The 18,638-nt window shown below is 45.3% G+C and overlaps 1 protein-coding gene across 1 annotated transcript in view; it reads left to right on the top strand.

Annotated features, from left to right (window-relative positions):
* Positions 1 to 18,638, top strand: part of LOC137431866 (triple functional domain protein) — a 469,010-nt gene that overhangs the window by 167,265 nt on the left and 283,107 nt on the right. The window contains 1 exon segment of the mRNA XM_078782583.1: positions 13,550 to 13,624. Coding sequence (XP_078638709.1) covers positions 13,550 to 13,624 — 75 coding nt within the window.

Genomic DNA, 18,638 nt, shown 5'->3' on the forward strand with positions numbered 1-18,638 from the left:
CAACTATTTTTGAGGTCAAAAGGTCAAAGGTCAACTCAAGGTCAAACTTCTAAAATCGATTTTTATCAGAAAGAATTGTCACTTTTCATCCGACTGACCTGAAAATTGAACAGCATTTGCATATTGAGTCCCTACATTAGGAAACCAACTATTTTTGAGGTGAAAAGGTCAAAGGTCAACTCAAGGCCAAACTTCCAAAAGCAACAATTTCATCCGAAAATCCGTCAATTTTCTTCCGATTGACTTGGTAATTGAACAGCATTTGCATATTGAGTCTCTAAATTTGGAAACCAACTATTTTTGAGGTCAAAAGGTCAAAGGTCAACTCTAGGTCAAACTTCCAAAATCATCAATTTTCATCTGAAAAATCATCAATTTTAATCTGATTGACCCGAGCTTTGATAATTATGATCGTCAATTTGAATAAAAAAATAAAAAACCACCTTTAGAGGCCATTTTCCCCCGCAAAGCGGGGGTTGGCCTTTTTCGGGGACCGTGGTTGTTGTTGTTTTTCGGTCCCCTTTTTGAAGCAATGTTTTATGGCCGGATGCCCTTCCTGCCGCCAACCCTTTTTGTCGCCTTTTACGACAAACAGGGAATTACCAGTGAACTGGTACTCAATTAGCCGACCTCGGAAGGATGACAGGCTGAGTCAACCCCCCTGGCGTTAATTCAGCGATCGACCGGGATTCGAACCCAGGATCCTAGGATCCTAAGCCGGCACCCTAGCCGCTAGCCCAACACCAGGGTTTGAATGAAATGGACAATTTGATGTATCCATGGCAACTTTTTATTTTGGGGAGTGTGGATTTTGCAAGTATTGTGCTCTGCATGACGTCTTCTTTTCTTGTTTGTTTGTTTTTATGTTTAAGGCTCCAGTCACGGACTATATAGGCCTTAAATAAAAGCCATCGAGGCCAGGCCTTAAATAAAAGAGCTATGTTGATAGAAAAGTGTAGAAAGAGAGAATTAGTCTAAGAGTTTTTGAGGGAGTAACAAGTATGCTTTTTGAAAAGGTGAAGGTCGTAAGTGTTTGGAAATACATGGGAAGGTAGAGAGTCCTAATTTGCACTAATTTGGAACAATCCTGTTCCCTCAAGCAGGCTACGCATCCTAACTCTGCACATCGAATAATCCAGGAATGATGCTAAATCACGCACGAGTACACGAATCATGCTGAAGCCTAACTTCTGATTCCCCAATCCCTCCCTCGTTAACGTAACAATACATGACCAATATATGCAGTACATAGTTTTCTTTTTGATAAATGTTGCGGTTTCGAAATGATTTTCTCAGTTATTGCTATGATCCAGGAAAACGCAGCCCGTGCCTAACTTGTTTCCACGTGTATAATTACTCGATGGATCATCGGCAACAATGATTGTCACAGCAGCGGCTTTGTTCACCATCTTGATTGGCAAAACAATGGTGGCGAATGAGTAAGAGGCGAGTACACCCAGACCTACCGATGATGTCTCAATATTTTCAGCGATTACATGCAAAAAGTGCTGTTCAACTTTGTTGTACTTTCCCTCCCATTGTATTTGCTCAAAGTAATTGAAATGGAGTCTAATTGCGGCAATACCAATCAATGAGCGCCCTGTTAGCTACTGCCATTTGAATACCATTATTGTCGGGATGATGTGGCCTTGGCAAATGACCATCCATGCTCGGGCATCTGCTTTTCATGGCAATGGTTGTTATGGCCTATTATTGCCCTCCATCTTGTGATTTTCACTTTTAGCTGCAGTGAAGAAGGTGACCCAAAACCCAGGAGTGTTCACCCTTTCTGTGACCCACTTATGGAAGAAGGAAGCACAGTTTTTTGCCTCTTGTTTTGGCTGTTAATCAATTATATGCAGCTGTGTTGTTGGTTCTTAACAAAAGGCAAAAGCAACTTTCAAGAGAAGACTGCAAGCATTTTGATTCGAGAACTCCCAATCCGAGACAAGGATGTGGGAAAACAAAAACAGAACTCGCTTGTGATTGTTGTGAATGTTTTTCCGACGTTATCCAAGGCTTTGCTTGTACTTCCAGAGCCCCCGCATAGATTTTAACGGAATCGCTCCTGAAACGTTTTATCTCGAAGTTGACTCGATTTGGAGTGTTCTTGTTGTCTCAGAGTGTGGGAAGCTTTGTCGCATCATCACTGGTGAATTTGATTCCCACAGCTGCTGAGAGTGGGGGTTTCGGTTAAAGCTCAGGCCTGGCCGGCCGGTTTGTGTGAAACGGTTGGTCCAATCCTACGTGCTCCATGAGCCGCCAACTCCAAAACTATCGGATCGTGGCATATTATGATGAAATAGTTTGGGTTCACCTTGATGCAATGGGAATTGTATATTGATGTATCACTTGTGCACCATCGTGCTTTCTTTCCTTGTGGCCAGGCCAATACTGGTTCCCAGACCACTCTTTGTTTCCACTTTCAGATGTGTGATAGCTTATGGACCATTTGCCCAAGAGCAAGTTTGGGGGGAGAGGGTGGTACCTCAATGGTAAGAAATCACCGTCCACTCTTCCTTGTCCCCAACATTGTGGCATGCTAAGCTTTTAAAATAGATATCATTTCCTGGCAGGATGTGGCAAACTAATGCGCTCTCTGCTCTTGCACTGTTGACTGTCTGTTGGCCTGTTTTTCTTTACAGTTTCTCTGCCTTTAGACCCCATCGCCTTCATCACGTAGGTCTTCCTTTTCATGCTCCTATTTCCTCTGCTCGTCGAATAGTCACTCTCGACAAATTTCAACAGTTTGTTTTTTCTATGACTCAGCCAGTGTCAGAATAAAACCTCCAACCGCCAAACTCCGAGCGAGCGGATGCTTTACTCACAAAAGTGCCACCTCGTATGGTATTGCGCTATTATGGTATTGGGTATGGTATTGGGCTATTGTAGGTTTTGTAAATCCTCTTTAGGAACACCCTCAAACTTTACCACTGTCAATATGGCCTTTTTAACTTGGTGCTGGCGCAGGATTCCTTTTCTTTTTAATTTAGCACGAATAGCAATGGGGTTACACACAAGGAATGTTGGTGCAGAATGAGGGCATTCGGCACATCATGTGTGCGCTGCACCAACCTCAGCATACATCACCCATCCACACAAAGCTACCCACAAGTCCTGCCCATATCCCCATACTGCTCTATCTCCGATCCAGGTACCCATCTAGTTTCCATTTAAACCTGTCTCCTTCCTCCACTGCCACTACCTTTCTGGGAAGACCGTGATTGCAGGGAGTTAGCCAGGGTTATGTATACAAACCTACGGATTAATGAGTCCACCACCCACGGTTAGACATATGCTGGATCTTTGAAACCCAAGAGAAAGAGGTCTGTTTGTTTTATATGTTTTATACCTCCCCACCCCACCCCCCCCCCTTCCCATGCCTCCTCCCCCCAAGCCCTCTCCCTCACACAGATCTCCTGATGTCCCTGCTCTCAAATGTTGTGTTTGTGTCCTTCTCCCTCTCTCCCCATCTTGTCTACCACTCCCTTTATTATATGTTTTATGTGTCGATTTGACTTTTTGTGTGATTAATGTTGGCTCTTTCACGAGCCTCGATCTCGTATACAAAAAAAAGTCAGATTCACTGCTTATATGGGGGTGCAGTGGGGGGCGGGGGAGGGGGGCGGAAGGGATGAGATGATGGAATTTCATTAATCGATCCCATCAGCGATTTCTTGAGATCTGAGCCAAGACAATAATCCAGACAAAATGACAGCCATTTCAGAATTGGTCCCTTTCAGGTAAAATAGGCCATTCCAATTAAATACGTTTAATTGCAGAACAGGTATTTGTGAGCGATTTACGGAAGTTCCTTGCTTCCTCTGTATCTGGTTCAGGTGGAGCTCTTCCATGAGCCTTAGATTCTGCAGGAAAACAAACAAGTATATATTTTGTTGCAATACATGCTTTGTTAAAAGTTTTATATTTGATGGTTGCTCAGGATTCATGGTTGTTGTCGGAACAGTTGGATATATGAAAGTTGTAGCAACAGTTGGATACGCTTGCATTGACGGGGATCCTCAAATCGATCCATCGGTCCTTCGTGCCACCCATAAATGAAAAGCGCGGCCGATGCATTTCTAACTTTATTGCTATGATCGGCATCATAGTTCTTCGTTCATATTCAGCACATATTCCTTCATATTCACGAGCCTCGAACTTGTATCCAAAAAAAAGCAAAAAAAAAAAGCACAGGGCCGCGGGGGTGGCATCGTTGGGTGAGGGCACACCTGTGCCGCCGATGCAATGCCCTCTTCTGGTTTGGGCAGCATTTGGAATTTGGCCATGGCGCACTGGCGCAGGCCATAGCTCGCTTACTCTCGTGAAGATCCCTGGGATTTTTCACATCAACCTACTAATGCTGCCACATGGGAAGACTGTTTGTCTGAAGGGTGGCAAACACATTGATGAATGACCCTGCCAGTGAAACACCGGGATGACGGGATTCAACCCAGGCTATATAGCTTGGAGGTGAGTGTGCGCACCTCCAGGTCTAGGCTGTCCTGTCAGAGGCCCAGCATCATTGTTCATTAATAAATGCACAACAACAGTAAAACATGTCAGGACTGTGGCAGTCAGTGAAATATAGAGAGCTATTTAGACCTTGGAATGTGTCAACTAGAAAGCGATCGTTGCGAGGATATAAAAAAACTATGATTCGTCCCAAGCCTTTTTTGAATGGCGGAGTAGTTCTCCGAATTTCCGACTCCATGAATACATTGAAGTGTATGATGGACATTTTAACTGACCATTTCGCCTATTTTTGTCCCCTGTCGCACCGCGGAGCGAAAGGGGGACTATGGTTTTCCCCTCCGTCCATGTGTGCGTGCGTCCGTGCGTGCGTCTGTGCGTGCGTCCGTGCATGCATGCGTAAGCGAAGGACCGAATTCTAATTTGGGGTGTGGGTGCAACCCACGTCAAAATCCAAGATGGCCGCCGCCATGTATGTCTGATGCCGTGTATGTCTGACACCATGTATGTCTGAACCTTGTGAGATGAATATCTTGAAAAATAATAATTGACCCTGCACACTTGGAGAGATCTCGCGAGATCACGGCGAGGTCACGTCTTTTCGAAGCTGTTCCATGCGCTCACGCTTTCGAAGCTAAGTGATCTTTCACATTTGTGTTTTTGTCGTATCTTTATCTTTCTTTCGGTGCATGTACCTATTGGGGTGACTTTAATAGGTTTCTCGGTGTTGGTTTTTCATACCTGTGTACAGAATCGTCGGTTTTTCGTATCGTGTATTCTGAGGCCTAGTGTAGTACTAGTCGGCTACCGTGTCCTCAGACCTTGGTTTGAGGCTTTTGTTTTTTGTCTCAGTGGTTCTTCGATCGCGCTGCAACTACTTTAGGTCTCTGTTTTTCACGGTCTTTTCACCCATACTCCCTTGTTTTAAAATCTAAAAAAAAAAAAAAAATTTTTTTTCCTTCTCTGTTCTTATCCGCTTGTGCGTTCTTATTTGTTCTTTCGTTCTTTGTTCTTTTGCTCTTTCGTTCTTCGTTATTTGTTCTTTCGTTCTTCGACCACGTTGTTCGAGATCACGTGATCAAGTTGTCAATACATGTTTCATCTGTCCCCTGAAGAACTTTATTATTATGTCATATTCTATAACACTTTTTTCTACTTCTTCTATAAAAGGATGCTTTCCACTTGCTCACCAATTCTATTCATTCAAAAAAAAAATTCCATCTCTTACAGTGCATCTTTCATTCATTCCCTAAACTCTCCAGAACTCCACCCACCCTTCAGCGTCCTCAAACATATTTTTGACTCGAATGTCTCAAGAAACTCATTTTGCAATAAATGTTCGTTTCCCATAAATCGTACACTTTTCTAAATCCAATCACACCCCTCCCCTCCAAATCTTCCCCATCACCCATCTCTGTCAAATCTTCCCCCTTGCCCCTCCCCCCCAAATCTTCCCAAACACCCATCCCTTTCAAATCTCCCCCGCTGCCCCTTCCCTCCTAAACTCCCCCCACACCCCTCTCCTCCGAGACTCTCCCTCACTCCTCCCCTCCTAGACTGCCCTCTCACCCCTCCTCCTCAAAGCGTCCTCCCCGCTTCTTCCCCCTTCCAACTTTCACCTTCATCTTCCTCAACCTTCTGCCTCACTCTTCCCCCACCTCAAATAACACCTCACTGCGCCTCACCCAAACACCATCAAACCTTTTGTCCACCCCATTCTTCCCTTTCTCCAAGCTATTCTGTAATCTCTGACACACCTGCAACAGCTCTCCCTACCTCTTCCTCCTCTTCCACATCCTGCCCTACCGCTCCCCCCCCCCCCTGTTCTGTATCCGATGCTCCCCCTTCCTCTTCCTTAACAGTATGGACCTCAAACATCCGGGGCCTTCGTTCAAACTTAACTGATCTCTCCATACAGGTTGCTTCTGACAAACCAGACGTGATCTGCTTAACAGAAACCTTCCTCCTTCATGATGTCTCTGATTCCTTGGTATCTCTCCCAGGTTACTCCCTCCTCCGGTATGATAGACCTGAGCCTCGTCCTGGAGGTGGGGTTGCTATCTTTATAAAAAACTCTCTTCCTCACTCGCCCTGCACTGCCCTCTCTCCACCTCACCCCCAGGAATACCTTTGGCTACGGCTTCCCCTTCGCTCCCACCTTTTGTTCATATGCGTGTTGTACCGTCCACCAAACAGTGATGACTCCATCTACATCTCGCTGTCTGATAATATGGACCAACTTCTATCTACCCATCCCAACTCTCTCTTCCTCATATGTGGTGATTTCAACTGTCACCATGCCAGTTGGCTGGGTGTGGGTACCTCTCTCACCAGCCATGGCTCTTCAGCAAAGGACTTCTGTGACTCACTGGGACTGACACAATCTGTCAATTTCCCAACCCGGATCTCAGTCAACGGAGAATCTTCTCTTCTGGACTTGGTTATGACTAACTTCCCTGAAATTGTCTGCTGCTCTTCTTCTGCGCCAATCGGCTCTTCTGATCATGTGCTTGTTAAAGTGGACATCTCTCTGACCATTTTCAGAGAGCCTCCTCAGCGTCGACGAGTCTGGCATTTCACTCAGGCCAACTGGCACGGTCTTCAAGCAGCCATCAATCATCTGGACTGGTCTCCCATCTCTACTGCCTCTGACATCAACTCATCCTGGGAATTCTTCCAAAGTAAATTGCTCTCTCTCATGCACAGATTTATCCCTTCTCGTCTTCAGTTGTCATACCCTTCGTCCCGTCCATGGTACACGGAATCTTGTGGTGAGGCTATTGCCCAGAAACAACTTGCTTTCGTCTCCTGGAAAGCAAATCCAACGGAAGGAAATCTCATTTCCTTTCACAAAGCCCGAAACAAGTGTGTGTCCACCCTCAGGAGAGCCAGGAAACAATATCTCTCCGTCCTCAGGACCGAACTCTCTTATCTGTCTCCCTCTTCCAAATCCTGGTGGCGTCTGGTGAAATCTGTTTCTGGTGTTTGTTCCCCCTCCATCCCCTCCCTCACCTTAAATGGCCACACGGCTGACTCCGCACGTGAAAAAGCTGAATGCCTCAACTCTGTGTTTGCCTCTAAATCTTGTGTCCCAAACCCATCCCTCTCTGTACCCACCGTACCCAGTCGTACCCAGCTGCTCCTGGACTCTGTGTCCTTTCCTTCTGACAAGGTGGAAAAGTTTCTGTCAACCCTCGACTCTGATTCTTCAACTGGACCTGACGGCATCAGCCCACGGGTCCTAAAATCATGTTCTTCCGCTCTTTCACTCCCCCTCTCTGTTCTCTTCACCCTCTCTTTTGCTCAAGGTCATCTTCCATCTGCTTGGAAATCTGCCAACATTACCGCTTTGCACAAAAAAGGTGCAAAAACAGATCCCAGCAACTACAGACCAATCAGCCTTCTCCCAATTATCAGCAAAGTCATGGAATCCATCATTGCTTCAGATATGAAATCTTTCCTCTTCTCCAATGGCTTGATCTCTGATCATCAATTTGGTTTCAGACCTGGACACTCCACTCTGGACATGCTGCTTCTGCTTTCTCAACAATGGATGGAGGTCCTCAATGCCAAACAGGAAATTAGAGCAGTCTCCCTTGACATATCACGTGCCTTCGATACGGTCTGGCACCCCGCTCTGCTCACCAAACTCTCCTCTTTTGGTATCCATGGAAATCTCCACGCATGGCTGGCGGACTTCCTCTCTAGTCGTAGTCAACGTGTGGCCCTGAATGGGTTTCTCTCATCTCCTCTTCCTGTTCAGGCTGGAGTTCCCCAAGGCAGTGTTCTGGGCCCTGTGCTTTTTCTGGTCTTCATCAATGATCTCTCTGACTCTCTTGAAAATCCTCTCTATCTCTTTGCTGACGACTCTACTCTCTGTCGCTCCATTCTTCATCCCTCAGATCGGCAGTCTGCAGCCTCCTCACTCTCTGCAGACCTTGACAAAATCACAGACTGGGCAAACAAGTGGAACATGTCTTTCAATCCTGACAAATCTCACACTCTTACGATGTCTCTCCGAAAAGACCGACTGGACAACCCTCCCATCCACTTTCTGAATAATCCTCTCCAAGAAGTTCTGTCACTCAAGCTTTTGGGTCTCACTATCTGCCATGATCTTTCCTGGGAAAACCACATTTCAAATCTGGCCTCCAAAGCCAGTCGCCGACTGGGCATCCTCCGTCGTGCGAAGTCCTTCCTTGGCACACCTGAGCTCCTCACCACATACAAGGCTTTCATCCGCAGCTCTATGGAATACTGCTCTCCCCTCTGGGCTGGTGCTCCTGCCTCACACCTAGCTCGCCTTCACGCTGTTGAAACCAAAGCATTCAGAATCATTGGAATCTCCCGCGATGAAGGTAACTCCAAGGGCCTCTCACTCACTCACCGCAGGCAGGTTGGTGGTCTTTCCGTCTTCTACCGACTCCTCTCTGGCCTTTCCCCCCCAGCTCTCTCTGGGCTCTGTCCCGCAAATATTCCTACAGGTCGCACAAGATCTGCCTGCAACCCTCTTTTGGTTAAACTGCCAAAATCAAGACTGTCTGCTCACCTTCACTCCTTCATTCCTCTTTTCTCCCGCCTCTGGAACAAACTCCCTCACTCTCTTCAATCCCACTCCACCCTCCAAGTCTTTAAAACAGCTGTTCACCACCATCTCTTATCTTCCCCCATCCAAAACCTTGATCTTTTCTACCCCCGCTAATTTCACCCCAATTCCACTTTTTGAAATACCAACTTTTGTCCTGGAAGTCCTTGGTGTCCTTGTCTCCCTTCCACACATCTCCCTGCTCTCAGATGTTTTGTGTGTGTGCTTCCCCTTTTCTCCCCATCTTGTCTTCCGCTCCCTCTTTTTGTGTATTTTGTTTGTCTGGTCGATTTGTTTGTGAAGTTAATGTTAGCTCTTTCACGAGCCTCGATTCAGTATACAAAAAAAATAAAAATAAAAATAAGCGAAGTACCAACTTCTAATCTGGTGTGTGGGTGTATCTACGCATAAGGAAGAACGCTATTGAAAATTGGGTCGCCACGTCAAAATCCAAGATGGCCGCCTTGCGTCTTCCACTTTGTCAACTCACATCACTTCATCGACGGGGGACCTAGACGTAACGCTTGTGTTTTCAAACCTGGTTTTGATCTCCAATCTTTGGTTGAGCTCTTTATAAAACCCTCTGTCCTTGCTATGATTTATTTTTATGTTGGGGGCTCCAGGCACGGATTATATAACCCTCACCGAGGCCAGGCCTCAAATAAAAGAGTAGAAAAGTGTGTGATGTTTGTTTGCGAGAAAGAGAGGTTGAAGCTAGCTAGACCTGTAGCTCTAGTTTGAGAGAGGCAGAAAGTAAGACCAGCAATCCTGACGTGGAGAGTGTACGATGGTTCCGGGCACCACTTTGCTGCTCCTAAGTCAGCACGGCAGTACTACCCTGGGCGGTTGCTGTCTGCAACCTACAACCTGGGGAGGACCTTCTACACGTCCATCAATAAAAGGTTAAATTGATGGACGTGTTTGTTTGTCGCGCTAGTCCTCCTACAGTTCTGGGCCGATTACATCTAGACTTGCTACATCGGATCAGTATGACCTCAATTAGTGTGTTTATCTTTGCTAGTGGTCTTGGGGTGGGGGTGGGGGGGGGTTGTGAGGGACATCAATTGTTCTGATGAGAACCAAATGTAAATGTGTATTGTGTAGCGCCACCTCCAGGTGGGTTATGGTATTACAAGTCTTCACTCCAGTAGTATTCTTGTCCTCACGTTTTCCATTGCAGTGAGGTATTTTGAATTGCACGTTTGAGGAAGCGTGATAACATCGAGTTGAGTTTACGCAGGTCCTTGCTATTATTTCCGACTATTTTCTCTTAAAATTGTGAGTTGGAAAGGTGATCGTGACAGATTCCTGCAAAGTCGATGATTACATGATAGGGGGGTGGAAAGCGTTAAATATTCCGCACTTTCGATGTGGGAATGCCTTTGTTTTTAGGAGTGGGGGGCGAGGGGGAGTGGGTAAAGATGGGATAGTTCTGGAAGGGGGAGTTTGATGCTCGGAGTTGCGGGATTTTGGTGGGGGGTGGGGGGGGGGGGGGGAGTTGAGGAGTTGTGGTGGGAAGGGGCTTGAAGCGGACCAGGGGATTGATGCCTTAGGGTTGGAAAGAGTATGGGTGAGGACCTGGGGTTGAGGGGGAGAGCAAAGATGGGACAGAGTTGAGAGGGGGAGGTTGAGACTTGGGTGGGGGAGGGGGGTGGTTGGGAGGACTTGCGGTGGGGGGGGGGGGGGGTTGAGGAGTTGTCAGAGTTGCACGGGTAAAATTACTCACAGTAAAAATGTAGTTGGCCACAGGTGTGTGTTTGCTTATGTCAGTCAGTCCGTAACTGCCGGGGGGTGGAGCAATCACCCTACAGGTAATGTGCTGGGATTCTTTCTTTGGCAAATCATTAACATTCAAAATCCACCTGAGAGGGAGATTTGAAGGTAAACTGCTACTTAATACAATAAAACCGGAAAGGTCTGTTTGACCATTGTATGAACATAAAGATAGGTCGTCGATGCATCATCTACACACCACACAACACAAGGCCTGGCGAGCTCTGCAGTCTCTGTTTGCTTTATTGTTGTTGTTGTTGTTGTTTTTGTTGCATAACAGGTTACAATATTTAACTTTTTCCCTAAAAAAAGAGCGAAAATCTCTTTGTACCAGCACCATTGTATGATCCTTCCTTGGTGGAGCTGATAACATAAGCAGAGACAGCAGATCTTGTCTTGCAGCAACGCTGATTCTGTCTCAGCTTGTTAACTTCACCTGTTGCCGAAGGGATGCCAGGTACCTCAGGTCGGTCCAACGTGCCCAAGCGGCCTTAGTCACAGTTTGAGTTGACTAGGCGAGCCCATGGTCGGAGGTGCGCTACTACTACGAGGCCGAAGGACTCGATAGTGCAGATCTACTGTCATCTATATTTGTCGGGGAGGCCCTGCAATCCTACATTGCGGAATGCTCTGTGATATTTGAACCTCGAGTCCTTCAATGCATTCTTTACTCACTCACGATCTCCACGCGCGTTTTGAAACAAAACAAAACGGGGCATGTCTGTAATCAGCCCTGTCTGTCTCTGTCTGTCCGTCTGTCCATCACCTCCTGAAAGGTTGGACAGAAATTCAACAAACTTGAGGGTTGTGAAACATTTTAAAATGAAACTTTGTATAAGTAGTCAACATTGGGGGACGCGTGAATATGAAACGATTTTTGGGATGTGACCCCCGGGTTCATGCCTCGGGTGGTGCGGATTTAGAGGCAAGACACTCTAAACGGGGGGGGGGGGGGGGGGGGGGATCTTGGTGGAGCGTTTTGTCATCATAACTTTTCTTTAGGTGCGAAGTGTGGGAATTTGCGACGGCGTGCCATCAGCTTCGCTCTGCTTGTGGTTCTGGGAGTCAAAGTCTGTAAAAGGTCTACAACTTGAGAACGGCTAAAGGGATCTTATTCAAACTTGGTACTGATATGTATAATGATGTAAAAATGAACTGATTTAATTTTGGGGGTCAAGAGGTCATAGGTCAAAGTCTGTAAAAGGTCTATAAGTTGAGAACGGCTAAAGGGATCTTATTCAAACTTGGTACTGATCTATCTATAATTCCAGTAATCTCTGTGTGTATGTATGTATGTATGTATGTATGTATGTATGTATGTATGTATGTATGTTTGTCTGTGACCGCTGTTTCTCGACAACCACGGGTCCGATATACTTTAAACTTGCCAGGTATATTGCTGGGGACCCGAGGATGTGCCTTTTCAAGGTTTCATATTAATCGGACAAGTAGTTACCGAGCTATGTCCAAAAAACGATTCAACCAATCAGAGAGCAGCGAGCTATCACGTGTGCCGAACGTGCCGAACAGACTCTGCCTCGGACGGCACATTTGAGAGCGTATTCATTTATTTCACGTTGGCAAACTATGTTGCCGTTAAACTATGTTTTAAAACTAATTAAAACTACTTTGCGATTCATCGTAACTGCGATTCGTAACTGCCGTTCGCTACTTCGCTTTGGCTTTGCGAATGGACCAAACCATTTCATGTAAATAGAGGGGGGGGGATTGTCACCGTACTCGCAAGCCGTTCGCTTTGCCTTTGCGAATGGACCAAACCATTTCTAGAGGGGGGGGGGGGGGATATAATTTTAGATATATATATAGTACGGGCATGCCCTAGTATGTATAATGATGTAAAAATGAACTGATTTAATTTTGGGGGTCAAGAGGTCATAGGTCAAAGTCTGTAAAAGGTCTATAAGTTGAGAACGGCTAAAGGGATCTTATTCAAACCTGGTACTGATATGTATAATGATGTAAAAATGAACTGATTTAATTTTGGGGGTCAAGAGGTCATAGGTCAAAGTCTGTAAAAGGTCTATAAGTTGAGAACGGCTAAAGGGATCTTATTCAAACTTGGTACTGATATATATAATGATGTAAAAATGAACTGATTTAATTTTGGGGTCAAGAGGTCAAAGGTCAAAGTCTGTAAAAGGTCTATAACTTGAGAACGGCTAAAGGGATCTTATTCAAACTTGGTACTGATACGTACAATGATGTAAAAATGAACTGATTTAATTTTGGGGTCAAGAGGTCATCTTGGGTAGAAATGTGGTAACTTGAGAACAGCTGAATGGATTTAAATCAAACTTGGTACAAGTATTATAATGATGTAATAATGTGGGCGGAGGCATATCGGTCGATGTCGCGACGTCGAAGAGTGTCGTTCTTGTTTGAATTTGTCTTCGTTCTTGAGCACGTTTATGATGTGATATGCACATACACACACATACACATGGTTTGGCCAGAACACACATCTGGTAAGGAAAGGAAGGGTATTGAGAACTGCCTAACATACGGTTCCCTTTCTTCGTGATTAATTATTTTTCACTCTTTAATTAATAATGTCAAAAGTATCTGCTTTGTGATGTCTGCAGACTCGTTTGATTGATGAGCAATTTCCATGTTAAGCTCCAAGAGAAGTTGTTTAAAAAATGCCTTTTAATGAAGACAAGCATTGTTTAGCTCAATATCATTTTGTGTGCTTTTCAGGATACCGAAAGAATGATGAATTGAAGGCTGCTGACTTGCTACCCATTTTGAAGGAAAAGGTGGCCTACGTTTCAGGTATTCAGTTGACTTTTAATTCACAGTAAGCTTGTCTTTATGTTTCGCCATGTCATTGGCACATTATAACAATTGTGCTGTATTTCTAGATGGGTGAACATCATTTATCTTGTGTGGTTGTTTGTGTGTGTGTGTGTGTGTGTGTGTGTGTGTGTGTGTGTGTATATATATTTTCCTGTTCGTGGCCGATGAAGACCGGCCTCAGACGAATAGCCGAAACGAGCTTTAACTCCGAGGCGTACTTCGAACCTTGGCGGGATTGTCTTTGGCGTGCGCGGGAAAGGCCGAAGCCTTACCTAATCGGGAAGGTCGACACTGGGTTAATCCGAACCCACAAACACAAAGACGGGACAGCAAAATCAACAATACAAAAATGAAATGCAAAAATAAAGGATTTAATGAAAATAAATGCAAGAGACAAAAATGAAAGGCGACGTAAAAACTATAATTCCTAATTGAGACGTCTCCCTTCAAACTCATATACAAACAAGGGGGAAGATTAAATAAAAAATAAATGATGTTCCTGCCGGCCGGCACTTAACTCTGGTTTCAAAGTGCGTCGAGGGTGCGTTGGTCGTTGTTGCCGGTGTAGCCGCTTGTGCGGGACACGCCCCGATAATGGCGCCGAATCCCCGCGTCAGAAAACACCCAGGCGCAAGCAGGCACTCAACTAGCCCTTCCTCGCTTCCACCGCCAAGCGCAACGCGGCCCTAGCTCCCCCAAAAGGCACCACAGTCCAACAACACCCCCCATCCTCCAACGTTGCAAAAGCTTCACAATGCTCAGAAGGTTCTCTGCACGAGCATGCACAAGAGGAGCGACCGTCCGCCACACAGACAGGACCAGAAGAAGAGAGAGACCAAGATGGCGAGACAGCTCTTTTTCCCTTCAGCTCTCGAATGGTCCACGCTGCCATCAAACTCTGTCCAATCATTGAGCGCTACTCAATCATCCCATCACGCCTACACCAATCACGAAGGCTGGGACGTGGCCTCCTCGTTACGAGTCGTCGGGGGAGGGCGGGTGGGGGGGGGGGGGGGGGGATTCTAATGTCTGTTCGGGAATGTTCGGATGACGTCGCTCCCTTGCCGATTGGCAAATGCTGTTTCTGTCAGCCTGGGCGGCATTGTGAGTGAATGGAGTCATTTGTTATAGTTGTTGTTTGTCGGGATTTTTAATTGTAATAAAGACGGAGGGAAGATCACAGGAGGCAAGCACGTACAGGGGAATTTAACCTTACAGACCCTACCTAAATAACACAACTCCACTCTTCCGTGTGGAGACACATATACGATCTTATTCTATACAGATTCCCTACTTATGTACATCGCGATGGCTTCTTCTTCTTCGCAACAATCGGAGCATGCTAAATTATACGATTCTGACTTTCCTGAGGTGTTTCATTGTTTACTCCCACAAACGTAACTAATATATATATATATATATATATATATATATATATATATATATATATATATATATATATATATATATATATATAATTTTTTTTGCTACCTCGGAGACATTCTGAATGGAGAAAGTGGATCAGACTCGGCAACGGTTGCTGGAGTGAGATGTGCAAGGAAGAAATTTCGGGAACTGAGTGGCGTGCTGATGAGGAGGGGAGTGTCGTTGAAGCTGAAGGGAAAGATGTATGCTGCATGTGTGAGAAGTGTTATGATTTATGGGAGCGAGACATGGGTAGTGAACGTAGAGCAGCAACGAAGGCTGGAAAGGGTGGAAATGCGAATGGTTCGGTGGATATGCGGAGTATCGTTGAGAGAGAGGAAGACAAATGATGAATTGCGAAAGATGATGGGAATAGAGCCTGTGATTGATGCTGTGAAGAGGAACAGGTTGAGATGGTTTGGTCATGTGTTGAGGAAGGATGAAAGTGACTGGTTGAGAAGAGTGATGGAAATGAATGTAGAAGGAAGTAGAGGACGGGGAAGACCGAGAAAGACTTGGCTAAAGATGGTGGAAGAAGAAATGCGGGCAAGGGGGTTAACAAGGAGAGATGCAGAAAATAGGGCAGATTGGAGAAGATTGTCATGGGGACTGCAAGGCTAACCCCCGCTCTAGCAGGGAAAATGGCCTTAAAATGCATGTTGTTGTTGTTGTTGTTGTTGTATTTATATATATACTGTATATATATATATATGTGTGTGTGCATGAATGTCTCGCTGTCTCTGTCTCTCTCTCTCTCTCTCTCTCTCTCTCTGGGTCTGTTCCTTATGCACTGCCACATCTTTGAAGCTACAAACTCCATACTTATGGTAGAGATACAACTTTGTGCCAGAAGTAACATAACATGGCCTATGCGGCCCCAGCTTCAGAGGCCCTTTTGATGTCAAAAATTGAGGCCAAAGTGACGAACTTAGCAAATTGTGGCAAACAGGATGACCAATTTGTGTCAACTTGAAAAGGCCAGATTTTTTGAGTGCAACACAATTAACGCTAAATTGGGCATCTCGTCTGCCGGCATTAGTTGATGGACAGTAAGGACTCCAGGGTGTCCCCCGTGAAAAGTAAGTGAGCTATAGCTGCACCCTGAACAAATTCCTGCCCCAAGTACTGCCGGGAAGGTGTTGGCAAACTACCCAGTATTACCCTAGCCAATAAACTGCCTCGGTAGCACCGACGCTCTGTAACAGAGTATGGTACATCGGAATCAGAAGAATGCTCGTCGAAGTGTTGTGCTTATCCCAGTGAAAATGGTCTTGAATCAGCATTACTCACTATGAGTGCCAGTCGACGTAATTCTCCCACCAGATGGTGAGCTGAGCATTCCTTCCTAGAGGCATAAAATAGGCCATATGGGCCTCGCAGTTGAGACACGGACCTTGAACTTGTATCCCGCGATGTGCATGGTGTCTTGCTTCACGTATCCCGGCGCCTTGCTCGGCAAATTTGCTGGTATGCAATCCAGATAAGGGAAATACTTTGTGCCAACAATCACCGACAAACGACATTTTTATGACGTTTTGCATGATCGTGTGATCACGCACGACCCCGAAGCCAAATCTGTGATGAGGTCATCGGTCTTTCATTCAATTGTGGAGTGAAGCTCAAATTGCATCTTGGTCTGGATATTGTATGTTGTAACATTTATAATCAAGTGTGTTCTATTTACCATTTTGCTTTGTTTCACACACTTTATCCATTTGGAACACCATGTAACTGTTGCTGAGTATCAAATTTACAACCGACAGACATTTAAATTTACAACCGACAGACATGTAAATTGGGTGCACTAAGGGCCAATCTAAGTGTCCATAAGAGTGCGTTGCCAAAAGGGACAACGGGATAGCGACAGGGGGGATGACATACAAGGGAATTTTACCCATAATCCCTGAACTAATTAGCATGCCCGCCCCCTTGTAACAGGGACAAATATCCAACTTATCCGACATCCGGGCTACAGGTCCCTGACTTACTGTACATCGAGATGGTTCTTCGATCACGATCATCTGAGCACCTACCCATGCAGATCTACCTGTATCTAGATATTCCCCCACCCCAAAATTCATAACAATATACAGTGTATATTTAATTAAGACTATGATGAAAGTGTAATCACACGACATTTTACTACAGCTTTGTTTGTTAGTGTCACACGAGACCAAGTTATGTCACGAGACCAAGTTTTTTTTTGTTTGTTTTTTTTTAGACACCTTGTATTTCAGTCTTTACCAAGTTTTGTCAATTTTTTCGAGGACATGTTGCAGCAATTTCTAAACTGACATGTCCGCTAAGGGTCCATCTATATATTACTACACATTGGTGTCTAGGGGTGAAGAGAAGAATGTGAGGAGGTAAAATGAGAGAAGGGGAAAAGTGAAAATAATAAGTACAGGAGCGTTAGGTGGGGAAGGGTTTGTCTGTTTGGCATTACCACCTGTCCATATGGTTCATGATGACCCAAACCCTAACCCCAGGCTCAAATTCCATATACTCTGTTAATTTGTGCATTGCCTCCTCATGTTATTACCTCCGCCACCAAAGGCGGATGGAGTGCATGATTTCACCCCTGTCCGTCTGTCTGTTTGTCCGTTTGTGAACAAAATATCTCAAAGTTGTGGACGGATTTGGACGAAACTTGGTGTACCGATTGGGTGTCTGACAAGGACGATTCGATTCGATTTTGGTGAACATCTGAATATGGATTCGGATATGGGAATTATTTAATCTTTAAGTGGTTCTTCACCATTGGGAGATAGGGCCAAAACGATACATAGCAGGATATCTCAAAACGTTATGGACGGATTTGGACGAAACTTGTTGGACAAGTTGGGTGTGTGATGAACAATCGATTCAAGTTTGGTGAACATCCGGATCCGGATCCAGCCAGTATAATTTTTTATGTGATTCTTCACCATTGAGTGATATGGTCGACCAGGCGGAGGTATATGCTCTCTACCGAGTGCCGTTCTAGTTGTCATCTGTGTTTAAATGCTCTGGTGTCTCATCCATGGCCTTATCCTGCATGTGATTTATGTACAAGCTTCCACGCTGTTAAGAAATGGAAGGGGAATTTGGGGAGGAATGGTCGAGAGTTGTTCCATTTCTGTAAACGTTCAGCTTCTCATCGGTCCTCCATTCCTTATTGACAAGCTCGTTAAGCGCAAACACCTGAAATGCTTTAACCAGAGGTCAAAATACTGTTACTTGTAAGAAATTCTCTCGCCTGGGTTCGAATCTCAGCCCAGGTATAAGCTCATCTTGGTGTTTCACAGACAGGGCGATTCACCGGTGTTTGTGCAATCCCTCGGATGGATGTTAAAGTGGGTGGTCCCGTCTGCTCCATATAAAGACAAATAAAATGCGAGCAGACGGCGGCACACACATTGATGCCTCACCCTGCCTGTGAAACGACAGGATGACATTTGTAGCTGGACTGATTCAAACCCAGACTAGACGGCCATGCGAGTGTGCGTACCTCTAGAGTCTAGGGCTCTAGGCCATCCCGCCAGCCCTTGGTAAAAGTTTCAATTTATTTTATGATGCTAATCGG

This window comes from Myxine glutinosa, chromosome 7, assembly GCF_964187855.1.
Source record: "Myxine glutinosa chromosome 7, kmMyxGlut1.1, whole genome shotgun sequence".
In the NCBI taxonomy this organism is placed as follows: Eukaryota; Metazoa; Chordata; class Myxini; order Myxiniformes; family Myxinidae; genus Myxine; species Myxine glutinosa.